This window comes from Mytilus californianus, unplaced genomic scaffold, assembly GCF_021869535.1.
Source record: "Mytilus californianus isolate M0D057914Y unplaced genomic scaffold, xbMytCali1.0.p SCAF_9, whole genome shotgun sequence".
NCBI lineage: Eukaryota > Metazoa > Mollusca > Bivalvia > Mytilida > Mytilidae > Mytilus > Mytilus californianus.
The window spans coordinates 26058001-26074266 of record NW_026262745.1 but is presented as its reverse complement, the minus strand read 5'-3'; the positions used below and the strand labels follow the sequence as shown (position 1 = coordinate 26074266).

At 33.3% G+C, this 16266-nt stretch overlaps 1 protein-coding gene across 1 annotated transcript in view; it reads left to right on the top strand.

Moving 5' to 3' along the window:
• Nucleotides 1-15923, top strand: part of LOC127715291 (pancreas/duodenum homeobox protein 1-like) — a 34931-nt gene extending 19008 nt beyond the window's left edge. Inside the window, exon 3 of the mRNA XM_052221338.1 lies at nt 14817-15923. Coding sequence (XP_052077298.1) covers nt 14817-15235 — 419 coding nt within the window. The 3' untranslated portion in view covers nt 15236-15923. The remainder of the gene's footprint in view (nt 1-14816) is intronic.
• Nucleotides 15924-16266: the final 343 nt, after the last annotated feature.

Here is a 16266-nt window from a genome sequence, read left to right as displayed (position 1 = left end):
CTATGATAATAGTCCTTTGAATATGTGTTACCGTTGTGTAATTATGTGCTCTGTCGTGTTACTAAGATAAAAGTCATCTGATTGTTCGAAACCGTTGTGAAAAAATGTGCTCTGTCGAGTAACTATGGTAAATTTATTTAGTCCTTTGAATGTGTTTAACTGTTTTATGATAATGTTGTCTGTCAGGCGGTGTCGGGTGGCTATAGTAATAGTCATTTCATATATTTGTAATCGTTGTATGATAATGTTGTCTGTCAGGCGATATCGGGTGGCTATAGTAATAGTTATTTCATATATTTGTAACCGTTGTTTGATGATGTTGTCTGTCAGGCGGTATCGGGTGGCTATAGTAATAGTCATTTCATATATTTGTAACCGTTGTATGATAATGTTGTCTGTCAGGCGGTATCGGGTGGCTATAGTAATAGTCATTTCATATATTTGTAACCGTTGTTTGATGATGTTGTCTGTCAGGCGGTATCGGGTGGCTTTAAATAGTAATAGTCATTTTATATATTTGTAACCGTTGTTTGATAATGGTTTCTGTCGTGAAACTATAATAATAGTCCTCTGAACGTTTGTAACCATGGACTGATCGTATTGTTCTCATTTTCAGGTCATAGTTTTAGATCTTCGAGTAACTGTCAAGATGAAGAACAGCAATGCTAGTTGTTCCTTTGATATATTTATAGTATTTCATTAATTTTTATTCTCCTGTGTATTCATATCATATGGACCTATCTCCCGTCAATCTAAATAGGTAATGTCTAACAACTGTAAGTTTTTATTGTGAGACATTTTTTACTTTTACTTTAGAAATTCATCTGTAAGTTCTTTATATTTTATCTAAAAATAGAAATTGGTGAACATACTCGTCTTGAATATATTCTATGTACTGTATGTAGCGACTAGAAGAGTATCGAACGGATTCTGTCGAATATCTAAAACCCAAAGAACAATACAATTCACAAACTTCAAACGTTACTAAAATATCAGGTCTAACTAGAGCAGTATCATTATACAGTTATTTCGTGCAGATCGAAGTGACATTTCTTTTTGAATCCGTTATGTACTTATCTTTTAGTACTATTTTTGGTCTTGGTCTTTTAAAGCTGGTTTTCACTACGATTGATATTCTTTCTCTTGTTTAAGCCCTTTTTTTGCCGACTAAAATTTTCATTATTTATGTAAAAATATCAAGCCATTAAATGCGTTGTACCTTTCTAAATATATGAATACAAAACTTTCTGCGTCTGGTGTTTCTGTGCAAATCTGTACATGTAGTCTGGTTAGCCAAACATTTAGTTTCTTATGCTTAAGTAATGGCTGTTAAAACTATTTCAGAAAACTCTAATATGCGTAGATGACAACGAAAAACTCTAGTCTAAATTCATATTCATTTCTTAATAAAAGATTAAATTAGATATGATATAACTTGTGCATTCTCACAAATGTCACGAGATTAACTTCTTTAGTACGAGAATAAAATCTACAAAGAACAACGAACTAGAGGATTTGGAAAGAACCTTGATTCCATTCAACTAGTTTTAAATTGTGTAACTTAATATTTAACAGATTATCAGTTTAAAACATATGTCTATTTTAGTTAGATGTAAAATGAAGAAATAGTTTGGTAACATGGCGTAGTAATACCCGTTATTTGGTAGCATCCGTGAGACGGGGTGAGCGAGAACTATCCTGTGTAATAAAAACGATGGTATGGAATTCTGTTTGTCGCTGTCTCAAATCCTTTGTGTATCTGTTTGAACAAATATTACATTGATGTCTGGGTAAAAATTGTTTAAACAAAAAATGGGCTAAAACGTATGTTGGATTTATTGATTAAGAAATTCTTGTTATAGGTTAAACCCACTTGTTTCCCGCGTAAATCCAAATTTTTCATTAAATGAAAGTATATGAATGTTTTTATTGTTGCCAGATTTATTAGGGATTCATATAAATCAAAAACAAAACAACAATTATTAGAGGCAGTTTTATTGTTCTTGCTCACCCCCCTGATATACACGACCTCCTTGTCATACCAAACATCTGGAAAAAAACGAACTGTAAAATTCATTAAATGCAACAAGACGTCTTGACTTTAATACTCTTTTTCTGTGGCAAGACAATGCAAAAAACCTGAAGTTGACTATTCAGATAAAATTTGACACCACTTATACCCCCATCTGAGTATAAATCAATCATTAAATAGAGCAATTTGAGATATATATAATATATTCTTTAATGGTTTTTTTTTAGTATATATTGTAAACCTAACCAGTTAAGTCTCTTTCTTGCAGACTACTGAGGAAATACAAAATACTGGCCGTAAAACAGTAATAATTGTTATGTTCAAAATAAAAAAAAAAGTAAAATGAAATCTGGTTAACTCACTTGTGATACAGCGGCGGATTTAGGGGAGGGATCAGGGTCCCGCCCCCTTATGGAGCTACATAAATGGTTAATGCGTATACTTTTTACATGTCCACTCATAACGTTGCCTAGTTCCAACCCCCAAACCCCCCACTCCCCCCCCCCCCTTTTTCAAAATCCTTGATCCGCATCTGAGATACATTTTTAGAGTACCTGCATGTGTCACAGGTGATCACTATATATGTTCTATTTATCATTCACAGCCTTGTCCTGCTTTCGTCGCTAATGTATGCTGTCCAAATTCAAAATACCACCGGATTTTTGTTTATGATGATCGACCAACAAAAATAGATAAACTAGTTAAAAAGACTCTGTTTTACCACTAGTTTATGGTGGGTTTCAAAGTTGTTCGATCTCTTGTTTTTTGTGTAGTGTATTGTGTCTTTCTTTCCTTCTTTTATTGGTATAGTGATGTTTGCCCTTATTATTTTTTTAATTACTACAATCATATTGTCGTAATAGAAAAACAAAGGATACCCATATGGGATATCCATCCATGACACAAAATTAGTTTTCAGAGAATTATTCTATTATATCGGTTACCTGTTTAACAGTAGTATTTGAAATGTACATGCAACCGAATATTGCCTCCCAATATCCACCGCAATGCATAACATTATAAATGCCTGGGAAAAAAACTGTTGATGCATACAAAAAAAAAAACAATACTGGGACATGGGGGAGGTGGGGGGAGGTTGTTAAATATTAGGACAATTTTCATACTGTTCCTGATATTCTACTTTTCAACCACCAAGATTTCGATGAAATCTGTCTGTCTCTTGTCACTGGAGTTTTGATACGTGTATAAACCTAAAACTTTAAGTTAGTTTTTTTTTAAAGCAGAACAAATAAAATAAAAAAGCTATCGATTAATTTTATTTTATTTTTAGTATACCTCGTCTTAATTTTTGTATTTAATCAATGCGGCATTCTCGCTTAAAATTCAGAACCTGAATAGGTTATTTTTTTACTTGTTTTAGTAAAAAAAGATTTTTTTCATCAATCCTCTGCTGCTTATCAATTATATTTTGTTTGAATATTTTTAACTAGCTTTGGTTCTGCGTCGCAAACATTCCTACGACGACCTTCAGTTTCCATGCATCATATGTCAAGATGAAAATTATAATATTATAAAAAGCGCTGACTTTCTTTTTTTATCAGAATAAAAAGTCTCAATTTTCAATTGATATCACCAATCGTGGTGAGTTGCCAAACCTTTTAAAAGTCATTTGAAAAGGCGGTCATATTTGTCATTCGGAACCACTTTTATAATATATTAAAACTGTAAACCAAAAAATTCAAACATTTACGCAATTTATATTTTTTTAAACACCATTATTAAGAGTAAAAAGTGAACGTTAAGCGTCAATGCGTCAAACAGAGACCTCCGTAAATCAAACATCCTTAAGGTAGATAGGGTGTCTTCCTCCATCTTGGATTTTGAAATACCAGAAAATAATCGGTCTAGACCTTTAATAAAATGTGCAAATTTTGAGAGTAGTGGGTAATTCATGTGTAAGAATTTACATTTTAATATAGAAAATGACATGTTTAATTATATTTATGGTTGTATTTTACAAAAAACAGAATACTTTTGTTTGATTCAATTTTTTCCAACTTTGCCACATAAGGGGAGGCAACTCAAATGTAAGGGCAGATAATTCAAATATTGTTACTTTTACAATAGAATGTGTTAGGAATTTATCTATTTTATTATGTAGCAAGAAAACGGGCCCGGTGACCCCATTTTTTCTTTTTCTTATCTGAAAGTATAATATTAGAGCTATCTTCTCATATTTTATCTCAAAATTCTATGGTGCAGTTTTCGTTTTATAGCAGAAAATTGCGTTTTCCATGCATAATCTATACAAAATCTGTCAATTTTGCACAACCTGTAGCGTGAAAATAAGCCCCGTGACCCATTCTTTTTATTATTTTTTCCAAAAAAGCATGATATAAACTACATTTTGGCAAATTATTAAAAAATTCTATGGATTATAATTTAGACACCCCATCTACCTTAATAGACAAATACATTTAGAAACAAAGACAACCGCGGACGAGATATAAAGCTGTGTTCGAGTATATCGCTATGTTGTTATAAGTAAAAAAAAAAAATAACCCAACAATGTGAGAGTAGATTTAAATTTTACTTCTTTCTCAACCAGGGGTGCAGTTTTAAATATCCATTTAGTAGCAAAGGCACATCTATTTTATGAAGATAACATGCGTTTCAGAAAGAGACTGACTATTCCTGATTGGTTGTGTGCACATGATATTCAGAAAATTTGAGTGCAAAAAAACTGCTAAATTCTGCATCTTGGAACCCGTTCTGTTTCCTCTCACATCTACAGCAGCAGCACCAATTAGTGTTCGGCTGCTTAATTCCTCCCTCTAACTTCAGCTGAAACAAATCAGTTTTTCAGGTATTTCCTTCTCGCAGGTATTAGATAAGGATGAGAAATTTGAGTTGACGAAGTATTCTAAATGTACATGAATAATTATCTACCCTAAAATACCATCTTTAGCATACAACCAGTTTTGTATTTATAAAATTATATACATATTTATTTATATATGATAAGGAAATTCCAGGCATCTTTAAAAGTGTTAATAATATAGAGACAGAAAACCAGTAGATGTTTTGTTTACTAGCTCTCCAGGCGAGACTGCATATTTCTACACCGCCGCATTATACCCTGCTATAGCTTATATCGATAGTAAATTTAGTCAGTTTTTAATACAATATGAATACCGCAATGAGGTTTTTTTCGGTTTTTGACCATTTTCATAATTTCGTTTATAATGTAAGTATTTCTATTGTTTTATATGGAACCTACGTTATTTGATTTTCGAGAGCGTTGACTTAAGTAAAAAATTTCTTCAAAATATTATGACAGCCGCTCTTGTCAGTTACCTAAATCCGGGTTTACATTACAGCGATATCTAGATAATTCTTAAATATATTAAATTCCGAAAACATTCATTAAAATAACATTTATCAAACATAATTTACACAATATTCATAAAAGACTTATTTGAAAGATTTTATGTATTAACCTATCGATTTTTCAGATACCTTTTTCATGCAATCGAAAAATTGATTAAATATCCGATGTTAAGGTCCAACAAGATCTCCGAGTACTTTTTTTACACATTCTGTATCTATTAAAATACTGCTGCATTTATAGTAAATATTTCGCAAATCTCGATGAAAACTCTAAAAAAACAACTGTAAAATACATTATGATGTTGATATTGTAAGTACGAAATCAATGTATGAAATAATTAAGTTGGAAACTTTCTATCACCCATAAAACTTTCATGTCGTACTCATTCCGGAAAAAAAACAGATTTTTGCCCGAATTCCGATTTCCGGAAGTTATTTTATGACGTTCTAAGTGACGTAAATTTTAACGCAAACATCAACAAACCCAAAGTGCGTTGTGAAGAAGAAGCGAACACGTTATGAACTGTCATCAAGGAAAGGTTACAAATACTGTCAGAGTAAGACTTAGCTTTGATTCGAAAGACCCTTTCCCAGAAAAACTATATGATGTCGCAAATAACGGATATTTGGTGAAATGGAACGGTTGTGGCACTGCTGTTCAGGTGGAAGACTCTGATAAGTTTGAAAATGAAGTCATGAAATGTTATCCAGGTTTTCTACAAATTCCTTCCTTTGTAAATTTTAGACGACTTTTCCGAGAATACTCTTTTGACTGGAAATTTCTTGACGATGACCAAACATTTGAATTTTCTCATCCGTATTTTGTTTATGGCTACAGAGATGCTGTTTCTGAAATTCGGACACGACGGAAATCGTTTTCAAAGCCAACGTTAGACATTTCTGCTTTTCAAAAAGGAGTGAATGCTCTTGACAATGATAATGACGAAGATGGCAAACGTTACAATACAAGAAGAAGCCGACGCACAAAGACCAGAAAATCGCTTGAAACAGAAAATGAAGGCGGTCATCATTCCGAAGATTACACAAACGATTCTAAGTTTGTGATCAATGACAGTCTACAAGACAGTAGCAGCAATGATAGTTATAGTTCTAACCAGACAACTAAACCAGATCATTTAAACAATTCCTCAATCATCAATTATCATAATACTTCAAGTAACACTTTTAGTTCGGTGGCATCTGATATAATGAAACTTTTTATCAAAAATGAGTTCAGTTTTGAAGACTTTTGCACCTGGACTGAGAGGAATCAATGTGATTTTAACTTGAACGCAAACAAATGGGACATTTTGGAGTCTGTAAACAACCAATCGCAAGCATTGTTCACTGAAAACAACCAATCGCAAGCATTGATCACAACAACTGATGGATATTCAAACAGCAGCCAGATATCGTTTGCAGATCCACAATTACAGGAAGAACCATGTGGAAATTGTAAATGTTGTAGAGCTTTCCAAATTTTTCACTACACAAACATTTCGTCACAGGGTTTAGCTTCACGTAATATGACTGTACCTGGAGAACTTGATTTATCATGCGATGATGTGTTTGATGGCGAGAGTGATAAGCAATATACAGTTTTGTCTTAATTTTTTTATGGATTTTTATCCCGTGATATAGCTCAACTGTGATGAAGTAAAACAGGAATTTTCAAACTTTCGATTTTGAATACGTATGAATTTGGAAAATGTATTTGTTTCAATATAATATTTGAACTTTCCACATTTTATAATATTGTTTCCATACTTATTGTATCAATTTACAAGACATATTTGACTCTCCGTCCTTCATTCGTTGACATGAAATATCATTTAGAATTGTCGACTTGAAAATACATGTCTAGGAGTCGTTTTGATTTTGGGTCGTTCGGTTGCTCTTTCACAAGTAATCCCACTAATAATATGAAACGAAAACAATATCTATCTAATTCAGTTAAAAAATTAATTCTTTTGCTCCAAAATGATCGCTTTAATTGTCAAACGCATAAACCGTATTGCCTCACTTCTAACTTTTCAGAGTTATTTGTTCCTTTAATTCAAAAACGTAGACCTGTCATCAATTCCAAAATACTGTGAAATGAACAAAATCGTTAAAAAAAACTATGGTTACTGAAAAATTTAAAGAAAATTAACTTCAAATTTTAGTAAACCAATAAGCTTTAGTCCTTTCCAAATGCATATTTTTATTAAAACCTAACAGCGTACAAAATTTCCCGTACCTGCGGTAAATAAAGTTCGTGCGTCCGAAGCGCTTTTTACGGATTTGCCTTCATCAGGAACGCTCAGTCACAAAAAATTGAATGACGAAGAATGTATCAATATCTTAAATTATACAATTACATGCACTTGGTGCGTTTTAGACAGTATCATTGTTTAAAGTTCAAAGGGGAACAACTACACAGATACTCAATGGACAGAAATTGTCGACTAACAATTACATATAAACTGTAAAGTCCAGAATTTTTTTGTTAAGTGCCATTAAAGTCTAGAATATTTTCCTTATAGTCTAAGTAAAAATGTTTAAACACATAATATCCTACTACATTATTACCTACCTACGAGGAAAGAAACAAGTATATATTTTGTTGGCCTAATGTACAGATTAAAACAAATAAGGGTGATAATTTATAAAAAATAAACCTAAATGACTGTTACACCGTTAAAAAAATCAATAAAAAAAATAAGGAGATGTATAGTATGATTGCAAATAAGACAATTATCCACTAGAGACAAAATGACGTTGATGCTAGCAACAATTGGTCGCCGTGCGGTCTTCAACAATGAGCAAAACCCATACAGCACAGCAAGCTATAGAGGGACAAATTATGATTCCCACCCAGACCCTCATACAGAATGGGGCGGGGTTAAACATGTTTGCTTGGGGCCGTTATGTACTGTCAAAATGCATGAGTATGTAAGTAAGAAACTTTTATTTACAGTCGGCGAATACGTTCAGTTGACAATTAACATTAATTAACTTAAGGATATTCGTTGATCTTGTTTCTAACTGTTTGTCAGATATTCGGAATCTTCTGGTTTTATCCATGTAGTGCCATTAAAACATTACCTGGTAACCTCACTTTTATTTTCATAATTTTATTACATATATACATGTAGTTTAAAAAGCCACATTTGAAACTGTTATAAAATCCTTGTCATTTTTCATAGTTTTTGAAAGAAAACATTGCCACTGCTAAATGTATAAAAATCCAGAGAGAATCATTTCTTCCAAGGCTTATATCTCAATAACAAGGACACGAACCTTTTTTTTTAGTTCAGTTATTTATATAATAGTGTTATCAATTTATAACAGTCTATTGAAAAGCTAGTTATTTTGTAACAGAGCAGCCAGCATGCTAAAGAAAACTCTTACAGCTGACTATAACATATATGCAAAACATCACAACAAGCAAATATTCAGGTAAGGGACGACCATTTGACATCCGGGGAAGGGGACAGGAGGATTTATGCAGATTGACTATTTATTTTCATCTGTTGCTACGTATGCTTATTTTTTCCGTGCGAAAACTCATCTGCACTCACACAATTGTTTCCTGCATTTTTGTGTTGCAGAATATTCATGTTCACCCTGTCTTGTGCAAGGTTATTTATTTTCAGCTCAAACTAGACCAGTACATTCAGTTTCACAATCTTCTAGCAATTTAAAAGTAAAAGGTCCAAATTAATGCGGACAGAAAAAACAGCCTGGTTCAGATTTACGATACTATACCCCTAAAATTAATGAGCGGGGAGCAGTTATGAAAAAAAGCTTGTCATAGTATTATTAGCAGCAACCGTCAGTCCAAATTAGACTACCAAAGGTACATTTTACAACATGAAATCCTAAATAGCTCTGTTCATTTTTTTATTCAGAAAAAAAATTATATTTTGTTTAACTAGAATTAAAAGAGATATCAATTGTAAGTAAATGAGACAGAAACCCAGCGACACAAAAAAAGACATTAAGAGGTCAACTAACGGTTTTCAACGATAGAAAGTTGTCACTTTCTAAATCGCGCCGAGTCTAGAAAAAATACAGATACTATCAAATATCTGGTATCAACACCAAGTTTTCGAAGTAACTAAACATAAATATATAGCTGCATGAAGACATCCGATGACTTTTGACAGACTCATAAAATGTGACGGGGTTCAAATACTAGTATTTAAACAAATACTAGTATTTACACCCTCCCTCATTAAATCAAAAATTATAAATGATCGTATACAATAATAAAAAAAATTAGCACCGAAAAGGGACTGAATTTTAAAATACTAAACAAGTAATGAAGAGGAATTCGGAGGAGAAGAAATAGTGCAATGAGGTAATTTAAGTGTTTTATATATTTAAACCGCTAAAATAAACGTTAGATAAAAAGTGGAATCGTTGTCATTTGTTACAATATTTGATTTTAATCTACTTCTATTGTAAACCGTTTACGAAATATATGTGGGAACTACAAATAAAAGATTTGTTAACTAAAAATGTATCTTCTTTGTTTACACAGAAATTGTGAATTTTGGTACTACTTGTTTAGAAATTAAGTTCGGATTTAGTGTTTGTGGTTTAGGAATGTACTAATGGATTATCACCTCACCTTGGACTGTTTGTCAAAACATCACTGTGTACATAAGATTAGAACATGTTGACCACGGTCAATGCATCGTTTCTTTGTTGTGAAGTATTAGGATGCTTGACTATTGTTTACAAGTTTGTCCGATGTCTCGGTGTTCTTGACAACACGATATTGATACTTGTCTGTTCCTTTTAACTCTAATAAATATTTTGTTATAAAATATATAATTCTGTCATGTGTACGTCAAAGCAAATATTTACATTGTATTTACATAAAAAATGTATGTAATGTGGTTTGGAATTCCGTGAAACAATTTCATCTCGTTCAGAAAATTTACATTACAGAAGTACTAGAAATTTAAAATTTTGAGTTTTATACTACTTTCTAATTTGGCAATTTGAAAGTTATGAGCCAGTTAAAGAACAGTTGAAGCAACAAGACGTAAAATGGAAAACGGTGGTCTTTATGTGTATCAACTTTCAGAGCTGCATAAAAATTAAATATGTCTGAGCACAATAATTCTCATTTTGTGTCAGTTTGTACCCTCAATTTTTCATATTCATCCTTTTTATTCACACCATATTACCAGCTTTGTATTAATAGCAATTGGGAACACGGAACCTATTTTACCTGCCATAACGATAGCCGGTAATAAGGTGTGTTATATAATGCCTCATCAATAAGGATCCTGCTTTAGGTCACATTGGTTCTATGCATAACTTTGACTTAATAAGGTCAAATATCCCACAGAATCACAATCACAACCAAAAGAACATTTAACTAACATTCAGTGGTTTAGTGTGAATATTTCTTTTTTGGAAAACATCATTTTGTGGTTCTTTGTCGATTTCTTTGAAAAATCAGAGACAACTTTTTGGATATGAACAACTAAACCTTAAAGTGCCGGGTGTAAATAACAGGATAAAAACAATGCACCTTCGGAAATATAAAATGTAATTGTACTCGCTACAAAACAGGAGTAAACCGAGCATCGCTTTTCGTCTTGTTTCTAAAGCTCATACAATTTTTTTTTATATTTTCCGACAATGTACATATATTGTATATATATGTACAACATAACAATAAACTGTAAAAATCAGTATAGGTATTATATCTAGTCCTTTCTGTAGGTCGGTGAATGTGATGAATATTTTCAACTCTACTCCTCGACGTAGATGCAGTCATCGTCATCGTCATTATACATCACCTACTCTCGATGATGTCTCTATTAATGACCTGCTGCCATTTATACAAAAGCCGTTAGGTATTCATCACATTCGCACGAAGCTTTATTCATTTAATATCTCTTTCAAAACTTCATTCTCTGTACAACTTATGTTTGGAAACCACTGTTACTAGCCCTCATTCAAACCAATACAAACTTACAGCCATCATTTTGGATATTGCAAGTCACAGATTTTTCAAACCAGTTCGCATTGGAAAAGATGAAAAGGAGGAAAGATCCTTTCTTAAATTTCTTTTGCCAACAAAGGTCTCGATGCCATCAACTTGGGCAATATCCTTCATCGTATATCAGTTCAATTGAAAGTACCTCCCTATTTTAAAGATCAATCTGTACCTATCATTTCTTATACCTATACCAAACCAATTGCAACTAAAATTTTCAATTACAAACACGTGTTGCAGGATCTCAATATTGACGACTTCTTCAAGTCTTAACCTCCTTATTGCACATGTGCTAGTTCCCCATTCATATATAATCCGGCTGGCCACGTTATTATCGGTGACCTTAACATTGTCAATAAGACTTCTCTGCGAAATGTGTTATCCAAAGGCCCGAAATATCGTGAGCCTAAATCCATCAATTGGAAACACAACTTTAAAATACTGATGGATTCAGTCGAGGATTATGCCAGGCAATGGGTTAAACGCGAGAGAGAAGACGTAGATTCTCTTTCCGAATGGATTAAGACTGTGAGGTCGTTGATTACAGATTTAAGAAACTGAATCGGTCTATTAATACCCATGCTATTAATCTTTACCCAAATGTTTCAAAACACTTGTCCTACCTCCATGACAAATATGTTGTTGTCCCCGCAGATAAAGCCCCAACAATATCGCTTTTGTGTGTAAATCACATTACATAAACTGCTTGATAAATGAATTAGGTATTTACAATTCACTTGGAAACTCAGCATATACCCCATGACACTTACTAAAGAGGAAATCCTGGATAATCATAGGTCCGTTCTATGTTCCTTTGGAATTTCAACCAAAGATGAATAACTGGATCTTCCATCACTGTATTGGATACCTAAACCACACAAGTGTCCTAACAAAAACGGTATATTGCTGGGTCTTCCAAGTGCTCCACGAAACCTCTTTCTAAATTATTAACATCAATCAGCAATCAAAGCCGGACTTCAAAGTTATTGTGAAACTAACTAGTCTAGAGGTGGCGTGAATCAGAAGTGGATACTAAAAAATTCCAAAGATCTTTTAGAGTACATACAATCTAAGACTCTTTCATCTTGCAATAGTATTAAAACTTTTGACTTTTCTACACTTTACACAAGTATTCCCCATTCCAAACTAAAAGACAAATTGAAAGAGTTGGTCCTGCTTTGTTTCATAAAAAAGAATGGCCAACGTAGATACAAGTATCTTGTCTTAGGGAGGGATAAATCCTACTTTGTTAAAAAAAAATACTCTGATTCAAACAAAAAATTCTTTGAAACTGACATTATCAAGATGCTTGATTTCTTGATTGACAACATATTTGTTACGTTTGGAGGTCGTGTTTTTCAACAAACAATCAGCATTCCCATTGTAACAAACTGCCCCTCTTCTTGACGACTTGCTCCTTTATTCGTATGAGGCTGACTTCATACAGGAACTTCTTAGGGAGAAAGAAAAGAAGTTAGCGTATCCTTTAACTTTACTTTCAGCTATAAAGATGATGTTCTCTCACTAAATAATTCAAAATTTGGTGATTATGTTGAACGCATCTATCCCATCGAACTAGAGATAAAGGATACAACAGATACAGTTAAGTCTGCCTCATATCTTGAATTTCATCTACAAATTGACAATGAGGGTCGGTTTTGAAAGCAAAACTTTACGACAAAAGAGATGTTTTCAGCTTCCCAATTGTGAACTTTCTATTTCTATGTAGCAACATTCCAGCAGCGCCTGCATATGGAGTGTATAAGTCCCAGTTGATACGATATTCCAAGGATTGTATTTCCTATCATGATTTCCTTGATAGAGGGTTGTAGCTCAAAAGGAAGCTATCAAACCAAGTGTTCTAAGTGGTGAAGTTGAAATCGTCCTTTCATTAGTTTTACGGACGCCATCACGAGTTGGTTGATCGTCATGGAATATCCGTTTCACAGATGATAGCGGATATGTTCCTAATGTCGTAACTACAATCCCGTGCCCCTTTTCCCGAATGTGACCTACCGAATTTGACTTATTACCGGGTTTGTACTAACATGAGCAACACGACGGGTGCCGCATGTGGAGTAGGAACGGCTTACCTTTCTGGAGCACCTGTGGTCACCCCCAGTTTTTGGTGGGGTTCGTGTTGCTCAGTCTTTAGTTTTCTATGTTGTGTTTCGTGTACTATTGTTTGTCTGTTGGTCTTTTCTTTTTTAGCCATGGTGTTGTCAGTTTATTTTCGACTTATGAGTTTGAATGTCCCTCTGGTATCTTTCGCCTCTCTTTTGAAAAGGGTTTGATCCTCAGATCGGCACGAAGCAACAAAAAGTACCAAGGCCAAACTGTATGTATCGACAGGATGTAGGACCATAAGTATCCATAACTCAATAACAATATATAGTTAGTTATTTTGTTAATTCATTAAAAACAAAACCCATGTTAAATCCGATAGTCCAAGAATATACTACAGCGTTAAATTGATAACCTTTAAAAATAAGTTTATTCTAAGGATCAATAAGTCACATGGGTCTTACTTGTATCTAAATTTACGGGCTCTATAAACACCATCACTATTGTAAACGTTTGTACTTATAATACGATTCTGAGAACTTGAATGCACAGAATCCAACCTGTTGGCTGTGTTAAATCCCATTGTCATAATCTGACCAACACGCCAATATCTGTGCATTACATTTGCCCGCATTACTATTACATTTGCTCATAAAAATCATTACGATTGCGCGCAGTTTTTGACTACATTTGCGCGCATTTATTTTACAGGTAATCACTAGTGAGGTAAAGTTAGGAAAGCCCACGTAAATTATACTTATTTATTTAAGTATTATCTATTGACTAGTTCTCCTGCTCACCATCTAGAACATGGATTGGGGGGGGGGGGGGGGGGGGGGGGTTTCGAGCAGGATAAGAACTTGTTATTAAGCACAGGCACTAAGTCCTGGTTGTATATAAAGATGTAAAAACATAGCGAGCCTTAAGTGATTACTGGATTTCTCTTGATCACTTAATGTATATTTTTTAAAGAGTTGAAAAGAAAAATATATAATTTAAAATATAAATATGATCAAAATTTTTAACTTTCAACATATTTATTATGAATTATCTTTATAGTTACCTGTAAAATGAATGCAAACAAATGTAATAAAAAGCTGTACACAAAAGTAAATAAATTTAATCCCCAAATGCGCGCAAATGTAATGCGCCTGCCAATATTACTATATATATCTCAGAGTCGTATTATAAGCACAAACGTTTACAATAGTGATGTTGTTTACGGATGCTTAGGCAGTCTATGGGTAACATCGTCATATTTCAAAAATTTCAGTGACTTTTTTGTCAATTTTTTTTTTATAGCGTTTATGGTTTTGTTTTAAAATATCTCATTTAGTATTTATGTGATTTATTTTATTGTTTCAGGGGCACAGTTCTCAATTGAAGATGAAAACAAACGAACACGAACAGCTTACACCAGAGGACAGTTATTAGAACTTGAGAAGGAATTTCATTTTAACAAATACATTTCAAGACCTAGAAGAATAGAACTTGCCGCCATGTTAAATCTTACTGAGCGACACATAAAAATTTGGTTTCAAAACCGACGAATGAAATGGAAGAAAGATGAAGCAAAACGAAGACCACGACCACAGTCTTCATCGGAATCAAAGAAAAATAGCCCCGAATCTCCAGACTCTCCGTCTTTAACTGAGTTATCTCCCATATCAAACTGTAGTAAGATTTCATCTCCGTCGCGAAGTGACGTGGAAAGTCCAAAAACATTGAAACGAGAATCGTTAACGGAATTGAAAAAATCATCTGTGAAACAGGATTCAACATAAAATCAACTGCTAGATATTAGTGTCATAAATTATATTCATGTTTTAGAACAACACACCGATTAATTCATTCCGTGGATTTTTCATTTTCTGTTCGTTTTTTTTTTTCATTATGATTTAATAAGACTGTATTTTTTATATTTGTTGTTTATTACTGCCTTGTGTCAGTTCACATAATTTAGAAAGTCTATCGATGCTTGCCAAACTGTTAGAATCTATGGAAGATGTCGTGGAAACTTATATGTAAAGGATAGATGTAAATGGAACTACATTATAAACCTCACTGTAGACAAAAGCTTATCAAATATACCAGACTTATAATTTTGTAAGTGTTCCGTTTTCATAAGACTCGTCAGTGGCGCTCGAATTGGAAGGACAAATCAAATGATTATGAAGTTGTAGAGCTTTAACTACCAAAAATTCAGAAAAGTTGTGCTAAGTACAGCTCAGGCAATCTAAGTCGGTGTTTGTCATAGCAGCCAAGTCTGAAGCCAGCAATTGCTATGTAAAAAGGGAGTAAATTAAGGTGCTATTTCGCAGAATTCTTTTTGGAAATAAGTTGAAACATTTCTTAAAGATAATTTTAACATCAGATTATTTTTACATGACTCATGAAGTCTAAGTCTTCAAAATATCGAAGGTAGGACAAAAAAGATATTTGAAACCTTCAACAACAATTGTTTTTTTATTTTTTTTTTTGTGCCATTTTATATCATTACACTTCATTATTCCCTCCAAAAAAGACGACAACACAGGAAACAAAATATCGAGGAACACTTACAACTAATGTTGAGCTTAGATATTCCAAAAGGTTCATAACTTTCTGCTCCTCTTGGGCCACCGTCGTCTTACTCTTGTTTATCAAAAACATTGAAAGTCATATCCTACTTCCTTGACAAGGCACCATACAATATGATGTAGCTGTATTCTGTTTAACACCCATGGTATTTTCAAACCTCCGAATAAAACGGATTGATAAATGTCCTTTGTCTTATCCTAATGCATCATCAGATTCATCAATCATAGGTACACGT